Source organism: Piliocolobus tephrosceles, chromosome 13, assembly GCF_002776525.5.
Source record: "Piliocolobus tephrosceles isolate RC106 chromosome 13, ASM277652v3, whole genome shotgun sequence".
NCBI classification, from domain to species: domain Eukaryota; kingdom Metazoa; phylum Chordata; class Mammalia; order Primates; family Cercopithecidae; genus Piliocolobus; species Piliocolobus tephrosceles.
In genome coordinates, this window is record NC_045446.1 from 101,344,993 (window position 1) to 101,366,455 (window position 21,463).

Sequence of the window (21,463 nt, forward strand, 5' to 3'; positions counted from 1 at the left end):
TAAAACTTAGAGGTCTTTTTTCCCAAGTTTGACCCTGAGGCAAATTTTAGGGCTTACTCATCTATGTAATGAGCAATTGGACCCTTTTATTTTTAACTGGTTCTTCTCTGTTTCTTATTCTATATCATTCACAAATGATGTATTTCTACAGAACTTAGGAGATTCAAGTCTGTTTCCCTTTTAGGAAAAAAATAGTAGACAAAAGAGATCTTCATTTTGGTCAAATCTATCAAACAGTGTAACATTGTTTATGAAATATAATTGCATCATCGTCTGAAGTGGTATTGTGTTTGATCTCCATGTGAATTTTGCACCCAAAGGGGAAGACAGGTGGGGGTAGAATCCAGCTTCCTAATACACTTTGTAAAGGCTTTGTAGTATTCGTTTGTGGTTTATGAATTAGTGATGCTAATTTTACAAAATTAGCATAATGGGAAAAGAATAATAGCATGTAAGCTGTTAAACTTTGAGGCAGTAGTAGTTGCTTGTTTGTTGTTCACTGAGTGTCCTTGAGTAGTTTATTTTATCAATACTGTACAGTACTAGGAAATAACTTTTTCCTTCTAGTTAATAGTGTAGCTAGTTTTTTGTCTCTTAAGTAAAATTCTAGAAAAGCCAATGGTATCCTTAAATGTTTTTGTATTCTGTTTAAGAAATAGTTTCTTTCTTGTTGCTCTCAGAACAAAAGAAAGAAAAATAAAGAAGTAGTGTCTTACTGTAATGTAAAAAATAAAGAAGAGTATAGTGAACAAAAAAGTATACATATAATTCCTCCACCAATGGGAATAACCCATTCTTAACATTATGGCACTAGTCTTTTTATTTAAATGCATTTTTTCCATAGATGAGAGCACATGGTACATGTATATAAATTATGTTCTTTTTTCTACTTAATATTGTAACCGAGGCATTTTGCTTAATATATATAACTTTATAAAAACATTTTTGTTAGCTGCATGGTGTTCTACCTTGTAGGTGAATATCATTTTACCTAACAGTTCCCTTATTAATGAATATTATGTAATTTTCAGTTTTTGTTTATAGTAAATAATTTGCAGTGAATATTTTTGTGTCTGTAACTGAGTGTGCATTTTACATTTTTTTTAGGGAGGAGGCATTGCTGGTAAAGTCCTAAAAGGAAATTTCCTAAGTAACAAGGTATTATTTTTACATTAAAGAGTAGTGTATTTTTATTACCAAATCTGTCATGTTTATTATTGAAAAATTTAAAAGTATAAATAGGAGGCCAGGCTAGATGACTGACACCTGTAATCCCAGCACAGTGGGAGGCCAACGCAGATGGGTTGCTCGAGGCCAGGAGTTCGAGACCAGCCTGGGCAATATAGCAAGACTCCATCTCATTAAAAAAAATAATAAAACTATAAATAAATGAAAAGAATTCCCCATAAAATCACAACCCCAGAGATAACCATAACTCATTATTTTCAGACCTTTTCTATAATAGATAACTTGAGTTTTCAACACCATATATCTCATATTGCTTAGCTAAAGAGCATGTAAATGTATAGTCTATGGAATCATAAAGATATTTCAAAGAGGTTCTAAAAATGACCTTATTAAAATGGCATGTGGGTGTCAGGCTGCTTACTTACCCTTAAGAGAACTTGGAATGCAAAACTGATAACAAGAACATTCTGAAAACTGTATTTGTTTGCTAAAAAGCCTTCCATGTGCATTTTGGGGATTTTATAGTTAGGCCTAATTCTTTACTACCTTAAAATGTAAGATTTTTAAAAGGTTTTCAGAATTGTTAAGGTATTAAAATTGCATTTTTATAGCAAACTTAGAAACAAGAAAAAGGCATATTACACCCTGATTATGATGTTTCTTGAAGAGAACTCATTTTAAAAATACATTTGAATTTTCTATTTTGCTTTAAAATTATAAGACTCCTTTCAGTAGTCTTGGTATTAATCTTGTACTGTGAAATATTCCAGAATTTCAAGAACTGTACTATGTGCAACAGAAGGACTTGTTACCAAATGACTCAATCACTAATATTTGTATCTAGTCTTATGTATGATCTTTAATTGTGTATTGAAATAAAAATTATATTTGTCTTGGAATATATATGCTTTCATAGAATTTTTCTCTAGTTTTTCTGCACCCTGGACAAATAGTATTTGTCAAATTATTCTGCTAACTGTTGTTCAAAATAATCTGCTCTTTTTTGGGAGTGGGAACAAACATGCAAAATAAGAGTTGTGTAAATGTTTATATCCTGTAGAAATTTTAACTTTAACAGAGTTTAATGTGTTCTGATTTTAAACCCTCTGGGAAATACTATCTCAGTACTAGTCAATTAAGAAAACAATTATTTGGAAATAACTGAAGCTGGCCTATCTTCTTGGATTCACATGATGACATTTGATTTATGACCCACTGCTGATAGCAGATTCATTTCCTTGGAGGCAGATGCGTTCCAGAATTCATTAGAATATCATTCTTTCCACTTTCGTGTGCCTAGTACCTTTTCTACCTTCCACCTCCATCTTTTCAAAATAAATTATATAAAACTTTCTTTATTTAGAACATTGGTGTAGAATACTTTCCCATCCTTCACAGAGAAATAGCCTATATATCCATTTTGAGATATTAGAAGATCAAAAGATAAACTTGGAAATTCCATCAGAAACTTCATTAAAAATTTTTTAAAAATACTTTAAACAGATTAAGAGATGAATATTGGATGAATTAAACTGAGAAACAATACTAAAATTTATTTTAAGTTCTCCTTGAAAGTAAACATAGTATTTATATGGTTTCCCCCAGTTATAGAAGTCAATGCATCTTCATTGTAAACATTGTTGAAAAGCCCAAAGAAGAAAATTAACATCCTTACTTCTACTCTCCAGAGCCAGAGATAATGCCTGTTAATATTTGGTTCATCTTCTTCTAGTTATTCACATATATTTTATATGTATGTAATAAAATTGATGTCATGTATACATATAATCTGTGTTTTTTACTTAACATGTTAACATTTCCCTAAGTTTGAAAACTATGTAAAGTATGGTTAAATAGTATTTGTGCATTTTTGACTATCCATATTTTATTTAATCAATTTCCTATTACTGAACATTTAGTCTATTTCTCTCTTGCTGTCTCTCTTTCTAAAATAATTTTTCAGAGAGCATCCCTCTACATACATCTTTGTGCATGTATCTGATTATTTCCTCAGTGTAATTGCATAGCAATGGAATTCTTGGGTCAAGGAGTATGTACATTACCTATCTTATGGCGTAGGATGCCAAATTACCCTCCAGAAAAGGAGTACCCATTAATTTTCACCAGCAAGAACTCATATTTTGCAGGAATATTATTTTCTAAATCTCTGCCAGCTTGATAGCAGAAAGTAATATTCTTTGCTTCTTTCAAATTTTTTGTTTTTATTTTTTAATTGACAAATAAATGTTTATATTTTCTGTCACTTCAATTGGCATTTCTTTGATTACTTTGTACAGTTTTATATGATGATTGCATTCCTTTTATACATTTTTTTGGTCCTTTGACCCATTTAATTGCATTGTCTTTTTTGTTGATTTGTTTAAATACTTTTTAAGATAGGGGATTATTTTTAATCACTTCTTTTATCATCCTAAAAATTCTCAGTTTAATTTTTGTGGGTATATAACTATCAGACCATTTACCTTTCTCCCAATCTGTTTTTCTTACCCACTATTACAAAAGTTAAATCAATTTTTTGGGGGGGTGGGGGTGGGGACAGGGTCTCACTGTGTCGCCCAGGCTGGAGTACAGTGTCAAGATTACAGCTCACTGCAGCCTCCACGTCCCAGGCACAAGTGATCCTCCCACGCTCAAGTGATCCTCCCACCTCAGCCTTCCAAGTAGCTGGGACTATCGGTGCACACCCCCACGCCTGGCTAATTTTTAAATTTTTTTGTAAAGACAAGATTTTGCCATGTTGCCCAAGCTGGTCTTGAACTCCTTGGCTCAAACAGCCCTCCCACCTTGGCCTCCCAAAGTGCTGGGATTACAGACATAAGCCACCATACCCAGCCATCCAATTAAATCCTAATGAGAATTTATTATTTGAATAATTTTAAAAGCCAAGTTTACATTGGGAAAAAAGTCTGCTTTTTATTCATTCTGAGAGGGTAGCTAGATAATTCTCTGTTTTACTACTCACTTTTACTGCTTTCAGAAATTCTTTCATTATAGACCACTCAATCACACTTGCTTTTCAATGGGATGATAGGCTAGTAGGTTGTAATTCTACCAATGATTTGTTATATAAGCTGAAAGGTGTATTTATTTTTTAATTTCAGAGGTCTGATGTATGGTATGATAGAGCTAATGCTACTTGGTACTTCAGAAGGACAGTGTAGAATTAGTGTATTAGTAATAGGACTGGAGTAAATATTATCTAAGACAAGAAACACATGTTAATCCCTTCTTATTTGTTATTAGAAGAATAGCTCTTATTGTGTAACTTCTTTATAAAATCTCCAAAAGCTACTTTTTTTGGCTTTCATCTGTGGATTTATAGAATCAAAAAGCAACTTTTGTATGTGTGGTTTCTTTAAATGAGATTAATATTTCTTTTATAAGAAGTTGTTTTTCTAAAATCAAAAAGACAGGATAGGCCAGGTGTGGTAGCTCACGCCTGTAATCCCAGCACTTTGGGGGGCCAAGGCAGGTGGATCGCTTGAGACCAGCCTGGCCAACACGGTGAAACCCCATCTCTACTAAAAATACAAAAATTATCCTGGCATGGTGGTGCACGCCTGTAATCCCAGCTACTCGGGAGGCTGAGGCAGGAGAATCACTTGAACCTGGGAGGCAGAGGTTGCACTGAACTGAGATCGCACCACTGCACTCCAGCAGTGACAGAGCAAGATTCTGTCTAAAAAAAAAAGAAAAATACCAAAAAAAGGGATAACAGTTTGAAAAATGAAAAAAATTCCATTTATTCATCAGTTTAACACTTTTTACATTTCTGCTCTTATATTTAATTCCTTGTCCTCCTATATAAATTTGTATTTGACATAGTTGTTACTTTCATATGTATTTTTAAAAATTTCACACTGTTAGAAACATTTCTGTATGTGTCTTAATATTTAAATCACAATATAGCCATTTTCTAAAGAATTTTGAAAATGAGAAAATGAAAACTAATATTTCTCAGATGGAGAATTAGTATATGTGATAAATAACTATGTCATTGTTCTGGGTTTTTTCTTATTAGAAAAATAATACATGTTCACTGAAGAAAAATTGCACAGAAGAGTACAAAGCAGTTTATCGCCATCTTTTTCTACTCATACCTTATGCTGAGACTGCACTGATATCTCAGTTTTCTAATACTCTATTGATTATATGTACACATAAGGCTAGGTGAGGTGGCTCACACCAGTAATCCCACACTTTTGGGAGGTCAAGGCAGGAGGATTACTTGAGCCTAGGAATTTGAGACCAGTCTAGGCAACATGGTGAAACCCACTCTTTCTTGACCAAATGTGTATATTTATATATATGTATACACACACGCGTGCGTGCACACACACACAAATTAGCACAGTGTGGTGGTGCACACTTGTAGTCCCAGCTTCTTGGGAGGCTGAGGTGGGAGGATCATTTGAGCTGAGGTGAGAGGTTGCAGTGAGCTGAGATTGCACCACTGCATTCCAGCCCAGGCAACAGACTGAGACCCTGTCTCAAAAAAAAAAAAAAAGTGAACATAAATCTTTGTCATCATTTCAGATTATTTCCCTCAAATAATTTCTCAGAATAAGAGTCCTTAAGCTACATGGAATGGATGATTTTTAAGGTTCATAATAAAGACTACTAAATTCTTCCCCAGCAAAATTATAATCTATTTTATATTTCTACTAACAATATCTAAAACAAACATCTCATTGAACCTTAGCTGACCAGGTTATTTATTTTTTAATCTTTATAAACATAATAAGTAAAAATGGTATTTTGTTTTTAATTCATATTTCCCTGAGTATTTTGAAGTTGAATATTCAGTGTTGCTACTTTATGTGGGATTTAGTTTGATAATAATCGTTCTAGTTTGTCCTAATGTTCTTCAGTTTATAGAGGAGACCTTTCTTCAGTCCTTTAGTAGAAGGAGTACTCATTTTTCTGTCATATAAATTTATTGAAGGTTCTTTTAAGATGATGTATATATAATAATTAGAGAGTTGAATAGGTGAACACCACCAAAAAAGTGGATCTTTCCATTCGTGGAGTTCCTTTCTTGACTTACTTTCTTGTTACCATGCAGATTTTGTCCCTTATACTATGTTCAGAACTAAATAAGAGAAGAGATAGAGGAAGTTCCCACAAATCGAAGTTCATTCTAATCCTTAAAAGGAACTATTGGGACACAACACTTTTGCAAATTAAGGACTTTCAGTGCACCTTTGGGGAAATCCCCAAATACAAATTTTTTGTTGATAAAATGTGTTCATCTTCTTCTTACAGACCTATTAAATTCCTTGAGGGTAAGAATGAAACCTCATTCATTTTTATATCCCAGGCATAATTCCTGGCACACAACAGATGCTGTGTAATGTATTACTACTAGACCCTTTGAAATAGTGGAAAGATTAAAGTTGGAGTTAGAAGGCCTAGGATTTTTCTCCCTTAATTCATTAGAGCTTTAAGACTTTTGTTGATGATGTGACATTATTTGAACCTCAGTTTCATCAACTCATGAGTATACCTCTGTTTCATTTACTTCACAGAATTGGGAAATAAATGAGATAAAATATGCTACAAGTATCTTTAAAAGTGCTACGCAGTTGTGAAAGTCATCACCAGTGTTAGTATTATACATATTTCTGGGAAGTACTTGATAGAGAGCTCCATTGTTAAGAAATTACTTGGATGAGTTTGGCAGACTGCTAGCTGATCTCTGAAAACTCTACTGTTTCCTCTTCTTTCTGGGCCTACAGCTGGACTGTTTCTATGCTGCCCTTGCATTTAGGTGTGGTCATATGCTGAGTTCTAACTAATAGAATGAACAGAAATAATAGGCACCACTTCCAGGCCCGGCCCATAAAATCACCTGTGAGGATCCCTCAAAGTTCTTTTTTCCTTCTGTCTAGCTGGAATGGAGACCACCTTCAGGTTAACCTTGGAAGCCACACATTAAAGATATTAAAGCCTCTTTGAATCTCAAATGCCTGCCAACTTCATTCGTCTAGTTCTGCTACATGAGCAAGAAATAAACTTCTATGGAGTGTGAATCATATGTTTTGGGTTGTATTTGGTAAAGCAATTAGACTTCCCGTGTTACAAGGAACATGTTAACTCATGCTCTGCTTTTTCTTTAGAGAAGCATAATCCTCTTATAATAGCTCTAATAGCCTTAGAAACAAGGGATAGCAATGGGATAAATATATATATATATATATTTATGATCATAGATGGATAAAGTCTGTGACCCAAGATAAAACTGAAGTGAGAATTATATCATTTGAGTAATTTTGTTAAGAAAAGTTAAATGAGATTTATAATTTTTTTATTGAAGTTTAGATAACATTTTTAACTTTTTAATATATATCATATATTTTTCACTTTTTTATTGTTGAGGCCAGGGTTCCAAAAGGGTATGAAAAAGGAGATTTCTCTGGGTAATACATTGCTTTAATTGCTATTTAGTATCTAAACTCTTTCATCCCATTAAAGATGATACTTAAGATATTTACAGTATAAAATTGTCTCATGATAGGAATCATGCTGAGGTTTTAAAAACCATAATCCCTTCTCTCCATCTTTTTCTATTAGATGATTGTGACCCATCTCATTATAAAAGCTTTTTGTTGGGGGCAGGGGGTGCTGATATCTAGACTCACTCCTGAAATCGTAGGATAAGACATTTTCTTCAAAATATGCACGTCTGTGAAACTTGATGTGATCTTCCTAAGGAATATTGAGGATATTCCGTTATACACTTATCTTTTTATTTGACAACTGTTACCCAAAGTTACCCAAAATATAATGGATTGTATCATACTCTTCATTGAGGAGGGTTTCTTTAAATGTATTTAGGTTTGAGGTGGTCCAATAATATTTCTAATAGCAAGTATATAATACTAATCATTCTACTTGCCTAGCAAAGTTTTACTTTCTAGAATATTTTCATTATAGTAATAATTAAAACACCACCAAACATAATGAAAACAGCTATCACAGAACCTATGTACTTTACTCCCTAGAGAAGAAGCTTTTATTCTTAGGCAATAAATTTAATTTTATACATTATGTTTAGTAATCAGATTTCCCCTGGGAAGCTTGGAGCATTCTACAATTAATTTAAATCAGGAAACAACCTGTGGACAGCAAGTTAGAAGTAGAGAAAGGTGAGAAATAAAACTTACAGTAGAGCTTTAGGACATAACGGCAAAGTATAGAGCAGCCACAAAGAAAGAAGAAAAAATTTGACTCTCCCCCCAATTTTTTTTTTTTTTTTTTTTGAGATGGAGTCTCACTCTGTTGCCCAGACTGGAGTGCAATGGCACGATCTTGGCTCACTGCAACCTCCACCTCCTGGGTTCAAGTGATTCTCCTGCCTCAGCCTCCCAGGTTGCTGAGATTACAGGCGCCCGCCACCAGGCCTGGCTAATTTTTATGTTTTTAGTAGAGACAGGGTTTTACCATGTTGGCCAGGCTGGTCTGAAACTCCTGACCTCAAATGATCAGCCTGCCTCGGCCTCCCAAGTGCTGGGATTACAGACATGAGCCATAGCGCCCAGCCTGATTCCCCCAAAATGTAACTACTAATAGCGTACTGTTGACTGGAAGCCTTACCAATAACAGAAACAGTCCATTAACACATATTTTGTATGTTGCATGTGTTATATACTTTATTCTTACAATAAAGTAAGCTAGGGAAAAGAAAATGTTAAGAAAATCACAAGGAAAATACATTTATTACTCATTAAGTGAAGTGGATCATCATAAAGGTCTCCATCCTCATCTTCATGTTGAGTAGGCTGAGGAGGAGGAGGAGGAAGAAGAGAAGTTAGTGGTGGAAGAAAATTTGTGTATCAGTGAACCCACACAGTTTAAACCCATGTTGTTCAGGGTTAACTGTAATTGTATGAACAGGAAACTGCGGGAATTATGTGAAATGGCAAGCTGAATCCTATTTTACTGGATACGTTTTGGAAGCATTGAGCTATCATAGCATGTGCAATTCCTGATATTAAAAGTTATCCTTGGCTGGGCACAGTGGCTCATGCCTGAAATCCCAACACTTTGAGAGGCCAAGGCGGGCGGATCACCTGAAGTGAGGAGTTCGAGACCAACCTGGCCAAACATGGTGAAACCCCATCTCTACTAAAAATAAATTAGCCAGGCATGGTGGCACACACCTGTAATCCCAGCTACTCGGGAGGTTGAGGCAGGAGAATCACTTGAACCCAGGAGGCGGAGGTTGCAGTTAGCCAAGATCATGCCACTGCACTCTAGCCTGGGCCACAGAGCGAAACTCCATATCAAAAAATAAATAAATAAAATTTTTCCTGAGGCCAGCCATGGTGGCTCACGCCTGTAATCCCAGCAGTTTGGGAGGCTGAGAAGGGAGGATTGCTTGAGGCCAGGAGTTCAAGACCAGCCTGGTCAACATACAGCTGGTCAACCAACCATCTGTATTAAAAAAGAAGAAGAAGGAAAGTTACCCCGAAACAATAACATAAGGCTAAATTATGTTTAGAATACCCTTTGATATAATTTGAAGTACATTTTAGAGTTTTTTCAAAATTTATAATTAAATTTGGGTGATTCTCAATTATCTGAAAAATTTATTTAAATCAGAATGCTTTATTTTCCAACCAAATATCTACTGATTTTAATAAATTAGTTCTTTTTAATTGCATGAAAAAGATGGGTGTAATCGCCGGGCGTGGTGGCTCACGCCTGTAATCCCAGCACTTTGGGAGGCCGAGGCGGGTGGATCACGAGGTCAGGAGATCGAGACCATCCTCGCTAACACGATGAAACCCCGTCTCTACTGAAAATACAAAAATTAGCCGGGCGTGGTGGTGGGCGCCTGTAGTCCCAGCTACTCGGGAGGCTGAGGCAGGTGAATGGCGTGAACCCGGGAGGCAGAATTTGCAGTGAGCTGAGATCGTGCCACTGCACTCCAGCCTGGGCAACAGAGTGAGACTCCATCTCAAAAAAAAAAAAAAAAAAAATGTGTAATCGTTGATTTCTGCCTACCTAGCCATTCACCTTCAAATGTAATCCCTTCAAATTATTAACCTTGGAATTGTTTGGGCTCCTATCTAGTTATAACAGAATGAGGTCACAGTTTCTGAAATAAAATTCCTCTTACAAAGTTAAATTTTAGTGCAGTTACTAACATTTTAGTTTTTGCCCTTCGATTTTTAAAATAAAATCCAATTGGTATTTTTTCATGGAATGAGTTTTAATATTTTATATTTAGCTTTTTGTCTGTATTCTTTGAAACTTATCACTTGCTTTTCCAGGAGAATAGTATTTCAGTGCAACAGAAACTGTCTTCTGAACTGTCTTCTACTTTGCTGACCGTTTGTTTATAGTTACTTTACAGTGGGATGATAACTAGTTGATATAGCTACTAATTTAATCAAATAAAGATTTTATTTTTTCAGTTTGTACAGGAGTAAAAAGACATTACCATTGTACTGAAAGAAAAACATGTTTTCGAGTTATTCTTCATAGCACACTAAAGACACAGCCAAACAACATCTACTGCCTTACACATGGTATTAGTTTAAGAAATATTTGTTGAATGAATGAACGTTGAATTTAAACTAGCTGTCATCAGTGTCATGAACCTACAGGTGAAGTCTCATGTCATTTATTGACAGGATTCTTAACTAGAAAATATTAACTATTGTATACTAATTGTATTTATTTGTGTTCTGGGATGCAGGTGGCAATAAAAATAATCGATAAGTCTCAGCTGGATGCAGTGAACCTTGAGAAAATCTACCGAGAAGTACAAATAATGAAAATGTTAGACCACCCTCACATAATCAAACTTTATCAGGTATGACTCAGCCTGACACTGTCTCCATTCATTCCACAAAATAGTTCTCTACTTCGTATAATGATTTTTCTTCTTATATTTGTGTTTCTAATCAATGAAATAAAATAAATGTATGCTTTTTGTAACTAAGTACATCCATTTTTCTATATTGTCTTTAAACTTAAAAATCAGAAATCTTAAGTCATCTATCAGACTGCAAGTTGTTTTAAAAGTTTGCAGTGTGGGCTCACTACTCCCAGTAGTTTGGGAGGCTGAGCAGGGAAGATTACTTGAGACCTGCCTGGGCAACATGGTAAAACCCCATCTCTACCAAAAAATATATATATGCAAATATTAGCCTGGTGTGGTGGTGCACACCTGTAGTCCCAGCTACTTGGGAGGTTGAGGTGGGAGGATTGCTTGAGGTTGCAGTGAGCTGTATCATACCACTACGCTTTAGCCTGGGTGACAAAGTGAGACACTGGCTCTTAAAAAAAAAAAAAAAAAAAAGAAGAAGTAGTTTGCAGTTGTATGATACCCTGCTTTTTAACTGCAGGGTTTTGGTGCTACTGCCTAATGAGGATATAGCAGTTTTGATCCTTTAAAAAGGATACTGTATGTTTTATGAAAATACAACCACTAAATTAGTATATTATTCAGTGACATACTGTGTAATACATAGGACTATATTTAGTTATTTGGCTTATTTTAGTAGATAAAATAAATTTGCTGTTTTTTAAAAAAATCGACTTTGTTATAATACTTTTTGTAAAATAAATTACACCCATTTTATGTAAAATAAACCTCACCCATGGGGTGTTTTGTCACCATTTTTCGTTGTTGTTTTTTATAGCTTTTGGGGGTACAGGTGCAGTTTTGTTACTTGGCTATATAGCATAGTGGTGAGGTCTGGGCTTTTAGTGCACCCACCAACCAGCCATGGTTTTTAAAAGGAGCATTTTTTTCAGATTTTTAAAGAGTAATTCATGTTTAAGAAGGATAATATAGTACAGAATATTGAAAAAAATTTATTTCTTAACATGTAGAATTTTTCTGTTGAAAAGCTCTTTTTAAACTGAAATGTTCCAGTATCCTGGCCCATTACTTTGATCTCCAGAGTGTGATGTGTACGCCCATGGTATGCTGGACTCAGCCTGTACCGGCTTGTTGAGAGCTGATTGTTAAACTTTCAGAAGCTTTGCAAGCCAATTAACATGATGTTAGTAGCTCAAAATCTGCATTGATGGGAAGATTTACATCACAGAAATTGGCTTACAAATCAGGGCCTTTTTATTTTTTGTCAGAAAGCTGGCTTACTGGCACACCAGTATGTGCATTCAAATAGATTAGCACAAATGTCCTTGGGAGTGTAAGAAGAAAATGCCAGAACCTCTAGTTATGTTTATTTTTTGTATTTGTCTTGTTGTGTATATTTTATAATGTACATAATATTTATACAGTGGCACATGTATGTAGTGTGTGTGTGTGTGTGTATATACATGTCACCATATGTGTCGTGTGAGTATATATATATATATAATATATATATATATACATATATATTTGGCAACTTTATTTTTAATGGATTCCCATAGGAATCATGTTTATTGTATTCTATTTTTTTTTAGAGAGAGAGTCTCACAGTTGTTGCCCAGACTGGCCTTGAACTGCTGGGCTCAAAAGTATCCTCCCACTTCAGCTAGGACTACAAGTGCATGACAGTGTGTTTGGCTTTAAACCAGTGGTCCCCAACTTTTTTGGCACCAGGGACCAGTTTCGTGGAAGGCAGGTTTTCTACCTCAGCATTAGATTCTCATAAGGAGTGTGAATCCTTGATCCCTCACATGCGCAGTTCACAATAGGGTTCCCACTGGTATGAGAATCTAATGCCACTGCTGATCTGATGGGAGGCGGAGCTCAGGTGGTAATGCTAGCAATGGGGAGCCTCTGTAAATACAGATGAAGCTTCACTGTTTCCTAACAGGCCATGGACTGTATCAGTCTGTGGCCTGGGGGTTAGGAACCCCTGCTGTAAACAACTTTTATTGATAGAGATTTTCAACTTAAAAAATGTGAAGACCATTGGCTTATGATATGCCTCCTAAGAATGAGAGACTATAATGTAAAGCATTTCCTAAAAATTCTAAAACTACAGAGGCCTCTTAGGGCAAATTTATATGAGATTAGCCCAGTGCAGTGACATGTAGCCCCAGCTACTGGGGAGGCTGAAGCAGGAGAATCTCTTGAGCTGAGGAGTTCCAAGCTGTAGTACACCACAATTGCACCTGTGAATAGCCACTGTACTTCAGCCCAGATAACACAGAGATCCCATCTCTAAAAATAAATAAATAAATAATTCAGATTTCTTCTCCCTTTAAACTTAAAAAAAATTATTAATTTTTTTTTTTTTTTTTAAAGAAAACGTCTTGCTCCGTCACCCAGCATGGGATGCAGTGGCACAATCATAGCTCACTGCAGCTTCGAACTTGTGGACTCAAGTGATCTTCCTGCCTCAGCCCCTCCCCAAGTAGCTGGGACTACAGGCACATGCCACTATACCTGGCTAATTTTTAAATATGTTTTGCAGAGACAGGATCTCACTGTATTGCCCAAGCTGCTCTCAAATTCCTGGGCTCAAGTGAGCCTCCCACATTGACCTCCCAAAGTGCTGGGATTACAAGAATGAGCCACCCATGCCTAGCCATTTTTTTTTTAATTCCTAAAGAAGATATTTCTAAGAAACTAATTATATTCTTCAAAGTCTCTGATTAACCATAAACTGAACTGAGGATAAAATTAACATAATTCGTATAATGATTCTATCTATTTGAGGTAAATAATTGGTTACAGTTGATGTATGGATTTGTTTAGGCCCAAATTGTAGGTAGCTCTTAGTTTTCTGGCCTCGTGAAGAATAGTCTTAAACCTACAACTTAAAACAAAATTAATTTTCTTCCTTTCAGTAGATAGCAGTTAGAGTATTACAGAGAAACACTCTAAAATTGTTCATCTTGAATCTAAACGCTCATTTTCTTTTTATTCTATTTTTATTTATTTTTATACAGATATTTTTTCAGGCATAGTTTTCCTCCGTCGCCCAGGTTCAAGCAACTCTCCCACCTCAGCGTCCTAAGTAGCTGGGATCACAGGTGCACACCACCACATCTGGCTAATTTTTGTATTTTTTAGTAGAGACGGGGTTTTGCCATGTTGGCCAGGCTGATGTCGAACTCCTGACCTCAAGTGATGTGCCCACCTTGACCTCCCAAAGTGCTGGGATTAGAGGTGTGAGCCACCATGCCCAGCCTCATTTTCTTTTTAAATAGACATCTACTTAGTGTAGTTTGAAAATCAGATTTATGATGATGATGACATACTTCGTTCTGAATCTAGAAAAATGAATTTAAATAAAAGTATTTCACAGTAGAGCTATGAATATGAAACTTTTGAACAATTAGAGTACTTTGTAACAATATTAAAGTATAGCACAAGGAATATCACATTGTGCCAGATTAGCTAGGCTACAGACCAGGTAAATTAAACTGCTCTATTTTTTTATTCTTTTAATCAGAATCTACCATAACATAGGACTAGAAATGTCAGTGAGGAGATGTTGAAAAGTTGATCTTCAAAACTTGTATTATCTATATTAGTACTTTTCAAACTTTAATGTACATAAAAATCACTTGGCAGTTTTGTTAAAATGTAAACTCCAGTTCAGTATGTCTGGGACAGGGCTTGGAATTCTGCATTTCTTACAGGTGGTTGAATAGTGCTACTACTGCTGGTCCAAGGACCGCACTTAGAAGAGCAAGAATCTCAATTTTTCACAAACAAATTAATCAGAAGGATATTGTCAGGCTTATAAACTTAGCCATCTTCTGAATTGTTCTTAACTATGATTCTTTTACTAGTAGTTTCAATTTAGGTAATTCCGTAGAATATTGTGGAAAATTCTAGTATATTTCTGTCAGACTAATATGAATTATTTATCAATAGGTAATGGAGACCAAAAGTATGTTGTACCTTGTGACAGAATATGCCAAAAATGGAGAAATTTTTGGTAAGCTTTTTCCTTTAAATTTTCTATTAATTTGAAAAATTCACTAATCTGCATGAATGGGGTATTTTCTATTAATTTTCTGCTTATTTAAGTGTTGGTAATATAAGTAAAAAAAATTTAAGTGTTAGAAAATATTCAGTAACCTAAAATATGAAATATAACTTATTTCCTTGTATTTATTATATTAAAGGTACTACGACTGTCATCTCTGTTAGAGATAGGGAGGAACTTTTAGTCATACTGCAAAGGATATTTTCTTTCTTTTTATCTTCTTTTTTATCTTTCTTTTCTATGGAAAGATTAGTCAGCAAATATTTATTAAGCTTCTACTATGTCCCAGGCATTGTGCTAGGTATTGGGGATACTCTAGTGACCTAAATAGCACAATCTCTGTTATTGTGGATCTTACAGTTTAGTGACGTATTCACTATAGGTGTAAGACCTCAGGCAAGTCACTAAACCTCTCTGGGACTTGATTCTTTTATCTCTAATAAGAAAGTATTTGATTGGTGTTTATGATTCCTTCTAACTTTAAAAAAATTTAAATATTCTATTCTAGCTTTCACCTAAAATATCTATTTATTTTTACTGTGTGGAACCAGAGCACTGTAGCTATCTAAATCTTTTTTTGTTCTTAACTTAAATTTTAGTCCAAAATTGTTTTTTAAGCAACTTTATTGGAGAATAATTCATATGTAATAAATTATATGTATTTAATGCGTACAGTTTCATAAGTTTTGATACACATTTGTGAAGCAGTCACCACAGTCAAAATATCCATCACTTCCAGAAGTTTCTTTGTGCCCCCTTTGTAATTCTTTTGCCACATCTGACACCCAAAAAACCACTGACATGTTTTTTGTCATTATGGATCAGTTTGTATCTTTTGGAGTTTTATATAAATGGAATTATACAGGATAAACTCAAATGTAACCATACAGGATATATTCTTTTTTTTGTCTAACTTCTTTCCTTTAGTATAATTATTTTGGGATTCATTCCATTTTATTGTGTATATCAACATATAATTTCTTTTTATTGCAAGTAGCATTATATTGTATGAATGTACCCCAGTGTTTATTCATTCATCTATCTGTTGATAGACATTTGGGTTGGTTTCAGTGTTTGGCTGTTATACATAAGTTACTATAAACATTCATATACAAGTCTACACAGTCTACCTTCAGAGAATACTTACCACTTCACATATAATATAAGAACCTTGGCTGGGTGTGGTGGTTCACGCCTGTAATCCCAGCACTTTTAGGAGGCCAAGGTGGGTGGATCACCTGAAGTCAGGAGTTCAAGACCAGCCTGGCCAACATGGTGTAACCCATCTCTACTAAAAATATAAAAATTAGCCAGGCGTGCTGGTGCATCCCTGTAATCCCAGCTACTCGGGAGGCTGAGGCAGGAGAATGGTGTGAACCTGGGAGGTGGAACTTGCAGTGAGTCAAAACTGCGCCACTGTACTCCAGCCTGGGGGTCAGAGCGAGACTCCGTCTCAAAAAAAGAACCTTATATCAGTGTACTTATCTTTTGCCCCACCTGGCCTTTATGTTCTTGTTGTCATATTTTACTAATACCTATTTTATAAAACACAATACAGTGCTATTTTTCTTTAAGCAATTATCTTTTAAAGAGATTTCCACATTTTTTGAAAATTATCTCTTTATCAATGTAGCTACCTTTTTCTTTAAACAATTATCTTTTAAAGAGATTTCCATATTTTTTGAAAATTGCATCTATTTATTAGTGTAGCTACCATTAGCTACCATTTCTGCATTCCTATGTATGTATATATTTTTATCTAATGTCATTTTTCTTTTGTCTGAAGGATTTTCTTTAGTGTTTCTTATAGCACAGATCTGCTGGGGACGAAATATTTCAGCTTTTATATGTCTAAAGTAGTCTTTATTTTTGTCTTTGTTTTTGAAAGATATTTGTACTAGGTATAGAATTCTAAATGGACTTTTTTCTTTCAGTACTTTAAAGATGTTGCTTTACTGTCTTCCCATTTGCACTGTTTCTGACAAAAAGCTACTGTCATCTTTTTCTGTATTCCTGTGTATATAATGTGCCTTTTTTCTCTGGCTGCTTTTAAGGCTTTCTGTTTATCACTGGTTTCAACAATTTGATTATGATGTGCCTTTGTGTGGTTTTCTTCAGGATTCTTATGTTTGGTTTCACTGAGCTTTTTGGATCTGTGACTATACTGTTTTCATCAAATTTGGATATTTTTCAGCCATCATTTTCTAACTAATTTTTCTCTTCCACCCCTCTCTCTTCTCCTTCAGATATTCCAGTCAAGTGTATATTAAACTGTTTGAAATTGCCCCACAGCTCACTGATGTTCTTTTTCATTGTTTAAAAAAATCATTTTTCTCTATTTCATGTCTCATATTTCATATCGAATGTTGCTATTTCTGTCTTTAAATTCATGAATCTTTTCTTCTGCCATTAATCCCAGCCAGTGAATTTGTCATCTCAGACATTGTAGTATTCTCGTCTATAAACTTGAGTAGGACTTTTTTTTTTTTCCTTCCATGTCTTTACTTAGCTTTCTGAACATCTAGAATCCAGTTATGGTAATTTTTAATGTCCATGTCTGCTGATTTCCAGCATCTCTGTCAGTTCTGGGTTGGTTTTGATTGGTTGATGTTTCTCCTCAGTTTTGGTTACATTTTCCTATTTCATTACAGGTCTGGTAGTCTTTCATTGGATGCTAGACATTGCCAGTTTTACCTTGAGCACCACATGTTACTTTAGGTTTTCTTGGGCTTAGTTCTAGGATGCAGTTAAGTTACTTGGAAACAGTTTGATCCATTTGGATCTTGCCTTCACAATTGAGACAGTGCTCAGTCTGGGTCTAGTTACTTCTCACTTCTGAGTATTCCACTCAATGCCCCATGAATTCTGAGGTTTTTTGGCCTGACCAGTAGGAACAGGCACCATTCCTGGCTTTGTGTAAGCACCAGGCAGTGTTCTCTCTCAGCATCTCAGATGGTTCTTTCTCTGGCCTCTGGTGGTTTTCCCTCACACGTGAGCTGATCAGCACTCTCCTGAGTGCTCATGGGACAGATCCCTCTGCAGACCTTTGGAGTTCTCTCTGTGTGTAGCTTACTCTTCTTTGGAACTCTTGGCATTGTCTACTCAACTCATAGACATTGCTGGACCACACCTGGGTTTCCCCTCCCTGTGCTGTGGCGTAGAGATTCTCTCAAGGCATTAGTTGGAACATTCACAGATCCCGCCTCATTTGTCACCTGTCACTCAGGGATCACTTTCCTTTGCCTGATGTCCATTCTCTCATGTATTTCGTATTTTTGTTGTTGGGGATGGGAAGGTTGTTTCAGGCAGGAGGATAAATCCATCTTAGCCAAAAGCAGAATTATTTAGTCCTTTCAAATTTGTTGTTAATCTAAGGTATTTTAAAGGGAAAGAACCATATGCACTTCTATAGTTTTGAAAAATACACTATTTGCAGTTGGATTATAAATAAATAGTTCTGACTAAACTCATTGTATTTCAGAAAAGATGTCTGCTTCCTTCTTTTGCTTTTTTTTTTTCTTTTTTATTCTACTACTCAGTGAGCTTATTTTAATTCTTAAAATATTTGTTTCAGCTAGCAGCATCTTGACTGATGCTTTAATGGACTGTTATGGACTTTGAAGTCAAGCAAATCTGATTTACAATGCCGGCTATACCATATTAATTGCTAACATTACTTTAGGCAGGATTCTTTCCTTTTCTTCCCTTTTTCCCCTTTATTCATTTTGTTATTTTTCTTGGCTTTCTTTCCTATTTCTTACATTCACTTATTCATTCATTTATTCAGTCTTTCAAGAAATCTTTATTGAAAACCAACTACTTGTCACACACTGTAATATGGTAAGAAAACTGCAATGAAGAAAATAGACAAAAATCTCTACTGTTTTACATTCCAGTTTGGGAGACAGAAACAAAATAGCGGAATTATGTAGCAGATTAGATAGTGATGAGTGCTATGTAAATAATAAAGCAAGGCTGGTGGGTTGGGAGGCATGGGAGTTGATTGCAACATTAAATAGAGCGGTCAGAGAAGGCCTCACTGGCGTTTGAGCACAGACTTGAAAGCACAGTCATGTCGATAACGGTAGAACAGGGATTACCCAGGGAGAAGGAAGAATAAATGCAAATCCCTGAGGCAGCAGTGTGCTTGGTGTGTCCAAGGGATAACAGGGAGGCCAGTATGGCTCAAGAGGAGCAAGCAAGAGAGAAGAGCAAGGAGGAAGAACAGTCAAGAGGAGGTCAGAGGGTAAATGGGAGGCAGGAGTGGGGCAGATTTGGGGGCTTTGTGTAGGCCTTTAGAAGGGTTTTGGCTCTTCAATAAAATTAGGGAACCATTTTCGGCCAGGTTTCAGCAGAGAAGTGACTGCATCTAATGTAACATTTTAAGAGCATCGCTCTGGCTGCTGTGTTGAGAATAGAAAAGGGTGGAGACAGGGAGACCAGGTAGGAAGCTGTTGGAGCAGTTCCAGTGAGGGATGATGGCAGCCCAGACCAGGGGAGCAGCAGTACAGGTAGTCCTAAGTGGTCAAACTTAGAATATATTTTGAAGTACAATCAGTAGGACTTCTCGTCAGATGGAGACTACCTAAGTAGTAGGTATAATTATGGAAGAGGCCAAGGTCTGATTCCCTGAGCATTTAAACAGTAAAAGATTTGGAAAAGAGGAGAAACTAGCAGAAGAGACAGAGGAGGAAGAAAACTAAGAGAATGTGATGTCCTAGAAACCAAGTGAACTCGATCTCAGAAGGATCGAGTGAGTATCTGTGACAAATGATGCCGATAGATCGAGAATGATGAAGAATGACAGTTAACCATAGTATTCTGCAATTTGGTAAGAGCAGTTTTGGTGGAGTGACTAGGCCAAAAGATAGTTTGAAGGGGCTTACAGAGCAAGTGAGAGAAGAAAAGTGGAGAGAGCAAAATAGACAACTCTTTCAAGGAGTTCCGCTGCAAAAAGGGAAAAAAGAAATGAGGAGGTAGTAGGTAGAGGCAATGAGTCGAGGGAAGGATTTTTAAGTCTTTGCCCATTGGAACATTTTTAAAGCTTTGGACTGTAGTTTTACAAGTAAAGTAGAAATAGCTGTTACATGTTAGGCGTCATTTCTATGAAAATAGGATAGTCTAAATTGTTCTTTCTTGCTAAGATCTTTGAAACAAGTTTGGATTCCATTGTTTTATATACATTGAGACATAATTTGGGGATTTTTAAATATATAAGGTTTATATTTAAAGTAAAACCTCTAGGGTAGATGGTCAGTTTGAGTTCTGGAAGGAAGAATCTGATGTCAATAGAAAAGTTGGACAGTAAATGCTAGTTATCTTATTTTCCACTCTTGGGTGCAGTTAATTTCTTGACCATTGAAGATAATGAGTAATATAATTAATTTTCAAAGATCATGAAATCTTTGGATAGTCTTCACTAGTTTGGAAGGGAAGAATCTCAATTTAAAGAAGATGTGGAAATCATTTAGTTCAATTTGTTTTTATTTGCCTTGACTTTGTCATACAACTTGAAGCCCAGCAGAACTCGTGATCTTTTTTTTTTTTTTTAACAAAACTATTTCTCTCTTTTCCTTTACTTGGCTTAAACTGGAAACCGTGATGTCAGTATTGATTCCCTTTCCTTCCTACCTGGATGAGGTTTTGAATCCTGCCTATTCTACTTCCTAAATATTTATCTAGGAAGTCCCCATCTCTCCATAACCACTGTTAATGCCTCAGGTTAAGGTCCTCACTCTTCCTTCTCTATATATTATGTCATTATCTCCTAACTGTTCTATTTTACATTTTCTTCAGAATTGTCTTTCTAAATCACAAACGTAATCATGTTGCTTATGTTTATTTTCTGAGTTTTCTAGTAATGACCATTAATTACAAAAAAAAAAGTAATTTTGAAAACAAGATAATGGCCTGCAAACAGTTTTCAGTAGAAGGATTAATGCTCAGTGTACTGTGCTTTATTACTTTATTACCATGGGCCCTTAAACATCCCTTGCTCTTAATTCCTCTTTATAAGGAAGATTCCTTATACTGCTCCATGCTTCAGAGCTGTTTTAATGTTACACAGCAATCCTGTTTTAATTTTCCATGTGGTCAATTGGAAGAGTTGGGCATTATGCCAAGAGTTGAAGGTAGAAGAAAAAGAGATTGGTGCCCAAGAAGGGTAAGGATAAGGAATCCAGCTAAGAAGGCGGGAGGCACAGGGAGCCTAGGAGAAAACTAAGATGTAAATGGGCAAAAAATTGTTTCCTATATATGGAATATATAGGGAAGAAAAGACATAGTAAACTGTAGATTCAGGTAGGTACAAGCACGGAACGGTCTGGTAGCCAGCCCAT

At 35.6% G+C, this 21,463-nt stretch overlaps 1 protein-coding gene across 2 annotated transcripts in view; it reads left to right on the forward strand.

Annotated features, from left to right (window-relative positions):
- SIK2 (salt inducible kinase 2) overlaps positions 1 to 21,463 on the forward strand; it is a 127,293-nt gene that overhangs the window by 3,171 nt on the left and 102,659 nt on the right. Inside the window, exons 2-4 of one of the 2 annotated variants that reach the window (XM_023208207.3) lie at positions 1,108 to 1,158; positions 10,916 to 11,032; positions 15,011 to 15,074. In XM_023208207.3, coding sequence (XP_023063975.1) covers positions 1,108 to 1,158; positions 10,916 to 11,032; positions 15,011 to 15,074 — 232 coding nt within the window. The remainder of the gene's footprint in view (positions 1 to 1,107; positions 1,159 to 10,915; positions 11,033 to 15,010; positions 15,075 to 21,463) is intronic. The other variant, XM_023208208.3, reaches the window with a different exon arrangement.